Below are 12,797 nucleotides of genomic sequence, written 5' to 3' on the forward strand. Positions count from 1 at the left end.
TTTGCTAGTTTCTAGCTTAAAAATGGGGGTAAATCGTCGAAATTTGCTATTTTGACGCTAAAATAAAACTAGTTTACCCTCAAAAATGTTATCCCGTTTTACAAATTTTATCCAGTCCGTTTAGGGCCTCTAAAATTCCCAACTAGTTGGAACTATCGACAACACTGGGTGGAAGGTTTGCATTTCGAAGCCAGTAGTTGATAAAAAAAAGACTCAAAATTCGAGATCTTGCAAGACAGCTGATATTGAACCTCGACCAGTCGCGAATGAATTGATATATAATCCAGCAGATGGCCGAAGGCCTGAAATGGATTGTGGGGTGCTGACGCGAATGGTGGGCCAATAAAATATTTCTACCTAGTCCAGTGCATAAGAAATCCTGCTGAAGTGTCGTGTGTATGCTTCCGCAGCAATATTGTTGCTAACATTCCCCAATGCTTTTACCCCCTATACTGGGAGGCCAATATAAGTTTAGGCTAGGCCGAACCCGCTGCCAATGTAAGCTAACCAAACTCCGTGGCCGCCGAACGCCAGGGGTTTATTCCGTGAAGGATAGTGTATGAAGAAAGCATTGGATTGAAACAGAATGTGAAGTGCGACGAAAGTGGAAGCTCATAAATCAGGGGGCGCCTCTGGATGACGCTCGTCTATGAAGTTCTGTGGGCGAGTTAATTTTCAAACGGAACGCAATTAGAATTATCGTCACTCTCCACTCTAGCCCTCAATTGAAGAAATCGTAGATGAATCCAAGACATAACGCCCGTCTCTTTTCCCTCTCAAGCTGATGCCAAGTCGGGTTAACGAAGTGGTTTTCTTCCATAAAGAACATGGCTAAACTCGGTCAGTATGCAACTGTCTCATCAGCGGTAGAACTCACATTGGCATGTACGCACGGATCTCCCTTTTCATCAGATCGTCCTTGACCTCCTGTAAGAATGCATCGACTTTGTCTGGCGGCCACTCCAAAGCCTTTATAAACAACGCTCTGCTAGCACCCAACGCCTCCTGCAGATCCGCGTTAAACCACATCCCCAGCTCCTTGGCCTTTCTTTCCCTAGGCCAAGGGTTTGTTGGAACCTCGAAGATCCTCTCATTCACGTCCTCAAACCCAACCTCTTCCATCCATCCCTTATAATTCGGGGTGTTATTCCAAGGCCGTCCCATTTTAGTTCCTGCTTCGTGGCAACTCTTCGCCCAGGCATCCAACACAGTGCCCTCAAGGGAATCGTCGTGGCAACGCAAAGGAAAAACGCCATCCATCATCTCCAGATAGCCACCAGGCGCACATGTCTTGTACGCTTGTTCGATCACCGCCTTCGGATTCGGGAAGCAAGTCATGACGAATCGAATATGAATATAATCAAACTTCTTCGAGTATACCCACTCGTCCCCCGCATCATCGATCTCGAATAGGCAGTTCGCAGGCAAGAATTTAGGTTGAATAGGACTCAGATCACTTCCGGTGACGCTGGTGGATGGGTATTGCTCCGCGAATTCAATGGCCCATATTCCCGTTCCCGTCGCAACATCCAGCGTATTCTCCACAGTGTTGGGTATAGGAGCCAAATGCAACTTTCCATCTAAAACCTTCAGCGCCATATGATGTTGCAGATCCAATCGGTTCTGCTCCTCTGTGTCGTTCGGAAGCACATATTTCCCCTGCTTGTATTTGTGATATGTCCGCCCATGTTCCTCCACAAATTCGTATACATTTGAGGCCACAGAGTGCGTAGAGCATAGGTTCGAAGCCATAGAGTGTGCGTCGGAGTCATCTTGTGCTGAGAAAGAGGAATCGATTTCAAGGGCGGAGTTGCTTGTGCAGGGAGCGCTGGTGGGGTCGGCCATTAGGCCGTCCTCAGGAGCGTCCTCCACAATTGATGCTTTGGTCGCAGATGGAGGAGGGCGATTATGGGAACCCATCTATCGTTTGCGGCGTGAGATTGATTCGACTTCGAGCAATGTTGGTGGATCTTTCATGGTGAAGATTGCCGTTCGGGCAAGGCTGCTAATCCTGCCTGGTGGCGGTGTGGTTGTGTCTCGGGACCCCGCGTTCAGTTGTCCATGGGTAGGAGAACAAATCGTCCCTCGATCATCCTCTTCAAGAATCGCTCTGCGTCCCTATTGTGCAAACTCCCTCACGACTCTTCGCAATCAAGCGTTTCAAATTTCGTCTTTCTCATAAAAAGAAACTGCAACTCTCTCGCCAGCTCAAGTGACACAAAACGCGGGGTGGTCTTCCTAATTGGGCTTAGCTTTACCCCTTTTCCCGCACCAAGATTCCCGATTCCATCAAGTACCACCGAACATCTCAATCGTTCAGACATTTAAACATCCCATCTACTTTCTATGTACTCGTTCGCGTGGAAAGTTTCATGTTTGTCAAATGAAAATATTGTGTAGTTTTAGGGCGTGCGACGACCGACGCTGCTTAGTATAGCGTGTCCGCTGCACACCCGAAAAGAACTTCGAGGGAAGAGTCTGGAGTCTCATTTTGAGTCTCATTGCTGCTCTATGTCTCTTAAATATTCTCACAGCTTGCCATAGGATTCAACCATTGCCTGGCAAATCCCTTCAGCATCTTTGAGCGGCTCAAAGTCTACACCATTGACAACAGAGGTGGAATTAGGCACTAGGATTGTTAGCACACTTTCCTGAAATGATTTTTCTCTAAAACTCACTATCTCCTATACTCTTTCGAATTTTGGAAACAGCGAATCGTCAGGGGCGCATATCCCTAAACCTGTGCATTTGATTTATCGAGAAGTGGGCTTAGCTAGTGCAGGGTGGGCTCCGATAAATTATTATCGAGCGAAGAGCAATGTTTTGGGTGCTTTACAGGCGGGAATTTCTGCGTACGGGGAGCACTCTATGGCTAGGTTTTAGGGAGAACTATTGCACATCAGTTGTAACTACTCTAGCGCAGGACTCTCCTCTTTAAAAATACTACAAAAACAATGACAACGCTTGCTAAATTATTATCGGTAATTATCGGTAATTAATCGATGAAAGTAGGTCTAATTCTTTAGCGATGGTTACAGGGCCAGTGCGCTGTATTTCTAGCGATCGGTTCCGCAAACCATGAAATGAGTGATTGCGGTACTATACGCAAGTAGTTTAAAATATCACGTCAGAGGAGGGTGTAGTAAGTTCAATCCTCGATAATTATTTCGAATGTCGAAGTGCCTTACCCTAAAATTGAGGTCTTCTCGAGCAAGAAAATAATTCGGCTCTGCAAGTGTAAGAATACCATGGTTTAAGGCTTGTGCATGCGAGGTTGGGTCCACGAATTATGGAAGAGTACGGGACAAAACAAAATATTTCTTTTTTGATCCATTCGGGTCTAGTAAGGGCTGATTTAGCGGGGTAGTGCCTTCCCGCTCAGCCGAAGTTCAACCCATTCTTTAACCAGCTATCACGGTTCATAATGGACTCTTGACGATCTAATGGATACTGAATCTGCGATATCATCACTCTCCGAATTATCACCCTCCGATGGTGAGAGCGAGAATTCAGAAGGGCGTACGAATCGGTTCAAGCGCCAACGACGGAATGCCCGTTCACCTCCAGAAGTATCCCCAGACGGGAAAAAGTGGCGTAATCGCTCCCCTCTATCTTAATACTACGATTCCGAAGGGGAGGCAATGCAGAGGTTGAAGGAAAGGCTGCCGTCAGATCAACAGAATCTCTACACGTACGTTCCTATCAGCGACGATGAAATCATGCTGGTGCTCTTAAGTCCTGGCAAAGAAGACGATAAGATCTATTGCGAGTTGAAAGCGATTCGTATCTCGAAAATCAAATACAAGAAAATAAGATACCAGGCATTGTCGTATTGTTGGGGTAGCGAGCATCCCACCGAAGCCATCTTTGTCCAAGATATTTCTGTTCCACAGGCAACAGGCGAGGCCGAGGAGATGATGATTCTTATGGCTACTCAAACAAAACCCCGCCCTTTTGCCGTCCGCCCGAACTTATTTGCTGCGTTGAAATGTCTGCGGTCTGAGACCGACGACGTCTGGCTGTGGGTTGATGCTATATGCATCAACCAGGAAGACGACGACGAAAAGAATCATCAGCTTCCAAAAATGCCCGACATCTATAGAAGGGCTTGGAAATGTAACGATATGGATCGGTGTTTATAGAGAGCAGGAGGATTGTGCACTGGATTTTCTCCCGTCAATATTGAACCTCAAACTTCTGGACCGTTTAGTGGAAGGAGACGGCCATGACGAGGCAGTCTTGAGGTTATGGGTGAAATTTGCCGGTATATTGAAGCGGCCTTGGTTCTCACAACGTTGGGTAGTCCAAGAGGTTGCTTTTGGAACGGGATTATCAGTCCGGTGTGGAAATAAGGTGGTCAGTTGGCTCGATTTCGCTGATGCCGTTGAGCTTTTTATGAGGAAATTGCCGCGAATCCGGATCCTCTATGATGCCTCCGACTTGTCAAGATATGACCCTGATGCCTTAAATAACGTCGAATCGGCGGGCGCTCAAACTTTGGTTAGTACCACGAATAGTATGCTGAGCAAAACAGACGAGGGCTCTATCTTTGACTACACTTGGGATCTAGAGTCCCTGGTTATGAGACTCACGTCATTTGCTGCGTCTGACCCCAGGGATACCGTGTTTGCACTCTGTGCGTTGGCGAAAGATGGGAACAAGATATTGTCAGGGAATCGAGGCACCGAGGGTGGGGTTGAAGGATCGTTCAGTCCCCAGTACACGAAGCAGCCAGAAGTAGTATACATGGAGTTTGTCGAGTATTGTGTCAAGACCACTGGATCCTTGGATGTTACTTGTCGACACTGGGCATTACCTGTTCCATACAAACTAGGGCACAATAAATGGTATACATCTTCACTTCCATCTTGGGTTGGCCTCGTAGAGGACTCATCTTTCGGGCCCCCGTCGAGTTTGACAGGTCGCATCAATAGAGACAGTCTCGTGGGGCAACCTGGCGCAAGGATTTACAATACTTCTCTGCAAATGGCACCAGTCGTGCACTTCGGTCTTCGATCACCTCCGAGCGATGGTGGCAAGCGATTTACCGAAAAAGAAGAGCTACAATCAGCCAAGTCCAGAAAGAAGAGACCTCGAAGTACAAGCAGCAAAAACGATTTACAGTCGTCTCTTGCCCTGACTAATCCCAATACCTCCAATATTACCACTAGGAGCGATCTCGAAAGACCGGGAATAGTCCTGGAATCAAATGCCTCTGGTTCCGCAATACATTCGTTGGAAATACCTCGCTCCTTGAATGGCAAACTCCACGCCAAGGGAATTATCCTTGGGGATATCAGTCTCGTCTCTTCCCGCGTAGTTGACGGTACCATCTCGGAAGATTGTCTCCGTATCTTAGATTGGAATCCTGATGAGTAATTTGAGTCCATCAAAGATCGAACATGGCGCACGCTCGTTGCAAACCGAGGGCCAGATGGCAAAATCCCACCTATGTGGTACAAGCGAGCCTGTGTCTATGCTCTGAAGAAAACCAGCCATGAAGGGGATTTGAACACCTCAAAACTCATGGCTCACAAGTCTTTACCCGAGTCAGTTCTCGAGTACCTAAAACGAGTGCAGGCGGTTGTATGGAGCAGAAAGTTCTTCAAGTGTAACATGTCACTCGCCTCAACTACACAAGAGCTATTCGCTCCTCCACGAGAGTGTTTGGTTGGGGTAGGCCCAAGAAACATTGAGAAGGGAGATTTGGTGTGCATTTTGTTTGGTTGTTCAGTGCCGGTTATTCTGAGGAGATCAGGCACATCATGGGATGGCAAAACACCTCAAGTCAGATTCTTGGGCGAAAGCTATGTACATGGGAAGATGGACGGTGAAGCTCCAGGGATTGGGTCTACTCTTTCACAATTTGGAATGGACTTTGTGATTAGTTAACATACAATTGAACATCTTAAACCTCCGGGCCCGTTCGGCCGGACACCTGCCCTCGTAATGCCCTAAATGCCCTTTACCTGCCCTTTTAGCGTTGATTGCACTTGCTAGAGCTCTTAATTATTAAATAAATGTACGTGGAACGTGGGAGAAGTAAGTAAAGTATAATTAATTACTCTATAAAATCTGTTAAGGGGGAAGCTCTCCTCACATACTTGCTGGTGCAGGCTAGTTAGCCTTGCACGTGATCAGGCATATAACCTGTCACCTAATTACATTCGATATTAATGCCCCTTAACATGCCTGGTCGAACACCCCTGGAAAGAATTAAGTGCCCTTTACCTGCTGAAAGGGGGCTTTACTCTTTAGTTTTACTGACCACCCGGAGATCAAGTTCGCTTCCAAGCTCGGCTTGGCGGCTGAACAGGAAGCATAATCTAATCCCCGAATTGGCAAACTTGAGCGAGGGTCTCCGAGTCACGAGGGAGGTGCGTCGTGCTATTAGCGGCCACTGTGAAATGAATAGGGGGTACGACACTTGTCAACCATCGGAAGGTAAGAGATCACAGGGTCTTCGGCAACAAACAAGACCAAGGAATGGAACAGATACAGATATCATTTCTCATCTGCCTTAGTCGTCCATCATAACTCATCCTTAAAGAATATCTCCTCACTCCCCTCTTCATCCTCATCTCCTTCTTCGCTTTCATCCACAATCCCAAAGATCTCCATAGCCCGTCCAGGCTGATTGACAACCTCAATCTTCCACCCTTTATCCTCCGCCAGCTTCTCAACCCGCCTCTTCAACTCGTCCACCATCTCCGGATCCAAGTCTAGCTTCTGAAGATCAGCATCACTGATCATCTCAACTTTGCCGCCCTCCGCCTTGCCACCACCCTTAGCGATAATATCTACCGTCTTACCTTGATTCTCCTGTCCAAAGTTGGCTGGAATTGGCATCCTCTGTCCTTCCTTGTTCACCCATTTGCCGGCTCCAACTAACAGGCCACCAACATTCGCCAGCTTCTCTTTTGGCGCCGTGGCATCAAGTTCGGCTTCTAGTGTCTTGAGTTCGGTGCGGAAGGCAATCTCGTCTTCATCGACCACCTCTCTGCAGAGAATTGAGTTCGCCTTGTTTTCCTTCGGCGGCATAAACGCAACGTCGCTGCAGAGGCGCGGCGTGTAGACGACCATCAAGTACGAGCATGTCGTGACTTCTTTGATATAACCAATCCGATCCGTAACATGCGGGTTGCAATGATACTGGATCTCCACTCTCCTCGGCCTGCCCGTAAGATCACACGTCGTGCCGCCCTCCATCTTCTGCACCAGATATCGCGTGTCGCCTTTGACTTGTAACTCCGTCTTTGATGGCTCGTCGTGCTTGCCCTTGCCCCTATGAACATCAATCTGATTTCCCCACTCATCTTCCGTGCTCTCCTGTCCCTTCGCCTTACCCAGAACGAATTGCTTCGTGGCCGGATCTCGCTGCGGCGGAAGCAACGGCTTTCCCGGCTGTGGAGGCAGCTGGTGGAACTGCGTGATCTCGTTGTTGTAGCAGAAGCTGTATGACCACCATCCTGATACGAAGTATAGACAGCCGCCTTCTAGGTCTTGTAGCAGTTCCCAGCCTCTGTCTGTGGCCCGTGCTAGCTCTTTCTGTTCGGCGGCTCGTGCTTCGGCCTCCGAGGTTTCGTTTTTGGGGGGTATGTCGACGATAGGGATTGTGCAGAGGTACTGGTCGCCATGGAGGTACATTATTTCGTAGGTCTCGTGTGCAGGGTCGAATTGGTGATGAGGTTGCGAGGTGTGTGCTCCGTCGTGACTCCGCCGCGACTCGATGCCTTTGGTATTCGCTGGTGGTGGAGCATTGTGAATAGCTGATGAAGCTTGCTCTATGACCAGGCTCGCTTCTACGTCGGAGATGAATGAATCTGAAAAGATCACTTCGTACTGGGAGCTGTTAGCTGTGAAGTAAACAGATACCTGAGATGCGCACTTGGGGATACGCAAGCAAGTCATCGTGCACGCTGAACACGGTTTGACTTGCAAGAGCTATCGGGGCTGCCAGTAAGGCGGGGATGAGTTGACGCATCATGCCATATGGCAATTGCGAGAAGTTCAGATCTTCATCGATGGGGTGCTGAGGTTGAAATGTCCAAGTTGTCATCATCGTTTGCCGTGATCTTGAATCGGACGGAGATTCGTTTGGCCGAGCCGAGGGTGGCTTGCACGTGATATGAGAATTGAAATCTTGTCATTTTGCAATTGAAGAGAATGCTGCCTCTGCCGTCTCCTTTCTTAACAAGATGCAAGTGTGTCTGAGATCCTTTATCTAAATTAATTGGGTGCCCTTCGAAATTGGTCTCGGCTTCAAAGTCACGTTTTAGTCAGTTCCGCAGCCTCGAAAAAGTGGATCAAACCCAGTAACCCAGCTGGTTAGTATTACAAAGGTCTCCTGAAATCTAACCCCAACATAGCCTGAAGCCAGGTATGGGGCACATCAATCATTTAAAGCTTCCTCCTTCTCACTTCATCATGCTCTTCACGTGATCCAATATGTGAGAGCGGAATGTGGGGTTAGACTTCATTTATTTTCGGAATTCTAGGTCTGCAAGTCGCTCATCTCTTTGACCTTCTTGCACACCCCTGTGAAACATAATGTCAGCCTTCTCGTCCCGAAGAGGCCTCTTTGAGAACCTGAGCCGGGCGTCAGGAGTCAGGAAATCATAGTGCCAATGCAAAACTGCCAGCGAAGAGACTCGGGCACCGCGGCACTGGATTGAGAGCCGTTCACTCCAACACCGTGTGACAAAGCCTCTCAGAAATGGTACGATTCTCTGCCGTCTGACTGAGGGCGAATGCCTCATTCCCATGGCACAACATGCACGTTGAAAATACCAATAATCAGCCAAAAGAAAAGCCTCGCCGATCTCAATTCGAGAGATCAAGGTGGTCGGTGTAGGCCACGAAGCTGTGACTGGTTGCACAAGCAAGACCGTTGGAATCTCCACAGCAGAGGAGGGGCCACTGAGAAGCAGGGTGCCGTCGACGTGACCAGGCACAGGATATGCTGTGCAAAATATTGCGAACCACGTCGGACAACGTGGTGGTCGTGGAGTCGCGGTGGAACGGGCGGGCGACGAATACGAATGCTTCCCTGGAAGGAATAATCTGGCTGCAGTCAATCAGCGCCAGCCAGTTCGGTGAGGCGGACAAGCGTCCTGGGGTTCTCCAAGAAGCCGTTTGCCTCACTTTTGCGGTGGTCCCAGTCGGAGCGAACCGCACCGCGTGCCAAGGGAAAAGGGGGCCAGTGATTCGTCGCTTCACTTCTGGAACGCTGGAATTCTGCGTGACGCTGCGTGATTCTGGGTAGCTTTGCATGGACCAGGGCAGAGGTGAGTGCAGGAGTGCAGCGTGCGTGTGCGTACACAGTATTGCCGTGTTGTGCTGTTTTTCTCTGTTTCTGCCAGCATCACGCATGCAGACGACGCCCGATCGGTGTGTGTTTTGGGAAATCCCGTGCTGGCTGGCTGCCTGGGGGGAAGCAGGCTGATGCTCGCCGATAGACCTCGCTTGGCTGCCGGCTGCTGGAACGGACCACTAGGAAGCCGTCTTGGCGAGGTGTTGACCACTCACAGCTTTGCAGGCCGCTCAGTCGCTCGCGCGCACCACTCACCACCGCCATTATTACGAAATTCCTGGGACGCACAGCACAGTGCTCTCGCCAAGCACGCTTCACTCCCCTCCCCCCCCACCCCTCCCAATACTCTCTGCATCTACTCTATGCATCTCGAATCTTCACAGTGCCCACTCCAATCCAATCCACTCAACCCAAATCCGCTCCACTCTCCGTCATCTTCCAATCCTGCTGCTCCACTCTGCTGCTGCAGCTGCTCCACACCCGTTCCAGCCCAGTCACTTTGGCCCATCCCTCATCCTGGATCGACACCGACATCTCGCAGAGCCCCATATGCTTCCCGCTTTATTTGGAGCAATACATATGACCATCCATCCCTTCCATTCCTTCCGCCTTACTTTTGATCTGTTGTCAACCTCGTTGCTCATCACTTGTCCCCCAAACAACAGTTTGAACTCTCTCCATTCTCTTGTTCGCCGTAGGTGTAGATCTCATTCGCGTTTCATTCTAAATGATCTCTCTGTTTGGCGTAAGACGAATCCACAACTGACGATGCGAGGCTGCAGGCGTTACATCTCTACACGCCTCGAGCAAAGCAACGCTATACAGCGACTAACACAGCCAAAGAACGCCTGGCAACATGTCCAACCCACGGCTCGACTCCTCTCTCGGCGACCAAGATCGACTACAGCTTCTGTTCGCCCAACAGCAAGAGATCCAGGCTGAGATCGCCAGACTCCTTCCCTCCGAACCCCACCAACACCACCGGACACCCATCCACAAGCAACAGTCGCAACGACGACATGCCCCACGAAGCATGTCCAGCAGTGGTGCCATTACCACCATGGCCAGGACACCTTCAGTAGGACAATTCTCTTGTCCTATACCTGACCAGCTCTAATGTTACTTAGGATCGGATCGAGATACCAGCTCCACGTCAACGAACATACTCTCAGCAGTCCGCACCTGCGCCTTCCATGGCACGCACCAACTCGAGGGGCACGTCCTCGCAGCGAAGCGGCAACCTTCCTTTCACCAAGAACGGCCCGACCCCTCCGCTCCTCCACACCGAGTCTCGTCAGGATAACCACGCAATGCTAGCCTTCCTCTCGCAGGAAACACCCTTCAATCCGCAAAACCTTTCCCACCAGACCCCTCAGCTTCAACGATCGATGTCGCAATCACAACGAAAACCAGACCTCGAGCAGGTCCTCGAGGCACCTCTCGGAGACATGGAGGACCCCAGCGAGTATATATTTCGAACATTGGGCACACCAACAGTCTCAGTCTCGCCCTCAGTCCCGACCTTTTCCAATACGCTTAACACTTATCAACTACCAGGGGGCTCTTTCAACACTCCCTCGACACCAACAAGCGACTCGCTCACTATAGCAACTACACTCACGAGCGACATGAGTCGACAGAATAGTGTCATTACTATTAACGAGCCTCTGCTCGAAAGTATGCAGATGATGAAGTGCAGTTCACACACTTCCTATTCCCAAAACTTCAGTCCAGATCAGACATTATATGATCAAGTTTCTCCTCATTTTACATCCTCTAGTCGTCATTCATCAAACGAGGAGCAGACTCAGCTTCTCGTTGGTACTGGTGGTGCAAGTCACGAGTCACAGTTTCCTCCCCCCTTTCCCTTCCCATCTTCTGGCTCTTTCGGCGAGAAGATGGAGAAATCTCATTCGATTGAAAGTACTTCTTCGTTGTCATCGAATGCATCATCTCGAAGCAAACTACGCCTGCAGGCCCAGAACATGCTGGCTGCTGCACGACCGCTCATGCCCAAAGGTGGCGGCGAAGATACCCCAATGTCTCGAGATAACTCATCACAATCGATGAACCGACTCGATTCGAAAGACGGGTCGTCTGACAAACTTGCTATTGCGTCGAAAGTTGCTACTTACCAACGACCAAAGCACGATCGCGTCAAGTGCAAGCTGTGCGATAGCCAGCAAGATGGTTTCCGCGGCGAGCATGAGCTCCGACGACATGTAGACCGAGAGCACAAGTCACTCGTGAAGAAGTGGGTATGCGAGGAGCCGAAAGATGGCCTCCAACACCCCAAGCCTGTCCTGCCGCTCTCAAGATGCAAGGCATGTCATCAGCAGAAGAAGAAGTACGGTGCATACTACAACGCCGCCGCCCACCTCCGACGGGCTCACTTCAAGCCCAAGAAACCAACACGCACGAAGAGCAACACCAAGGTCGAGGACGGTGAGAAGCGCGGTGGAAAGGGCGGCGGTGACTGGCCGCCAATGTCAGAGTTGAAGTACTGGATGAAGGAAGTGGAGGAGCAAGTTACCCAGCTCACCGAAGAAGAGCAAGCACTACAAGACGCCGCCGACGCCTCCGACGACGAGAACCTCGACGACGCCTTCGACGACCCCCTCTTCACGCAACAAGTCTCATCAGGTATCAGTGGCAGTACCTTTGACAATAGCTTCGCCGACATCTCGCCAATACACCCCTACCCATCAGCCATCAACACCAACATCTATAGCATGTCAAACATGCCTCTCGATCTCACTGGCTCTGGCTCGCAGGGTAACTGCATGGACTCGCAGTCCATGTACACGCCCTCCAGCCAGAGCAGCTTCCCCTCTTTCTCTCCGCATCTGTTTCAAAACGACGCCACTATGGCGTTCTTTGATACTTCCTCTTCGTCCATGCTCTCCCAAAACTTTCATCTCGACGACCAGGCTCTTCTTGCTGGTCCAGACTTTGCAGATTCTTCTTTCTATCAATGATGCATCTTGATTCTTTTCTTGCTCGATTCTTCATGTACCGAAACTCTGTTTCGCATTCGAAATGTATGATTCTCTTATTGTCTATGCATATGATGGTAGTAAGGTGTCTATGATCTTCCTTTCTCCTACTTTTATATTTATTACATCTCTTCAACCTTTCGTCGTGTTGTATATATTATTAAAGCATGGAGAGGAATACAATTCATTATGAATTGAGGCGTTTGATTTTTTTTCGGCGTTTTTTTCTTTTATGGGAGTTCAAATGACTGGAGCATGATGTTATGAGATATGAATGTATGTACTCCGAGCAAGGGTCGGCATCGGGGTCGGAATAGTGGCGTATCTGGTGACTCGCGCCATTTGGCAGTGGGCAACAAATGGCTTTGTTACAATTATACAAACAAGCAATGGATATACAAAAATTTTATACCGTTAAAGATGTTTAAATATCTGCTCCTCGCGTGTCGACAAAATTCGAACTACCTTTACTCAAGTCTCGGAAAGCT

The 12,797-nt window shown here is 49.4% G+C and overlaps 4 protein-coding genes across 4 annotated transcripts; 2 read left to right on the forward strand and 2 right to left on the reverse strand.

The window, feature by feature from the left end:
• Window positions 1-797: 797 nt before the first annotated feature.
• Window positions 798-1,752, reverse strand: K444DRAFT_525682 (S-adenosyl-L-methionine-dependent methyltransferase; the record flags this gene model as incomplete). The annotated part of the gene is made up of 2 exons (XM_024874466.1): window positions 798-831; window positions 878-1,752. The coding sequence occupies 2 exons, from the start codon at window positions 1,750-1,752 to the stop codon at window positions 798-800; spliced, it is 909 nt and encodes a 302-aa protein (XP_024739018.1).
• Window positions 1,753-3,418: 1,666 nt separating this feature from the next.
• K444DRAFT_662222 (uncharacterized protein) lies at window positions 3,419-5,892 on the forward strand (the record flags this gene model as incomplete). The annotated part of the gene is made up of 4 exons (XM_024886676.1): window positions 3,419-3,495; window positions 3,634-4,116; window positions 4,211-5,326; window positions 5,396-5,892. Exons 1-4 carry the CDS (start codon window positions 3,444-3,446, stop codon window positions 5,890-5,892), a joined length of 2,148 nt encoding a protein of 715 aa, XP_024739019.1. The 5' UTR covers window positions 3,419-3,443.
• Window positions 5,893-6,488: 596 nt separating this feature from the next.
• K444DRAFT_558839 (uncharacterized protein) lies at window positions 6,489-8,028 on the reverse strand. The gene is made up of 2 exons (XM_024876845.1): window positions 7,889-8,028; window positions 6,489-7,842 (listed from the first exon to the last, which is right to left on the reverse strand). Exons 1-2 carry the CDS (start codon window positions 7,985-7,987, stop codon window positions 6,532-6,534), a joined length of 1,410 nt encoding a protein of 469 aa, XP_024739020.1. The 5' UTR covers window positions 7,988-8,028; the 3' UTR covers window positions 6,489-6,531.
• Window positions 8,029-9,688: 1,660 nt separating this feature from the next.
• K444DRAFT_662224 (uncharacterized protein) lies at window positions 9,689-12,729 on the forward strand. Its single transcript, XM_024886677.1, has 3 exons — window positions 9,689-10,007; window positions 10,096-10,391; window positions 10,441-12,729. Exons 2-3 carry the CDS (start codon window positions 10,170-10,172, stop codon window positions 12,289-12,291), a joined length of 2,073 nt encoding a protein of 690 aa, XP_024739021.1. The 5' UTR covers window positions 9,689-10,007; window positions 10,096-10,169; the 3' UTR covers window positions 12,292-12,729.
• Window positions 12,730-12,797: the final 68 nt, after the last annotated feature.

The sequence above is a fragment of the Hyaloscypha bicolor genome (genome assembly GCF_002865645.1).
Source record: "Hyaloscypha bicolor E unplaced genomic scaffold K444scaffold_55, whole genome shotgun sequence".
Taxonomy (NCBI): domain Eukaryota; kingdom Fungi; phylum Ascomycota; class Leotiomycetes; order Helotiales; family Hyaloscyphaceae; genus Hyaloscypha; species Hyaloscypha bicolor.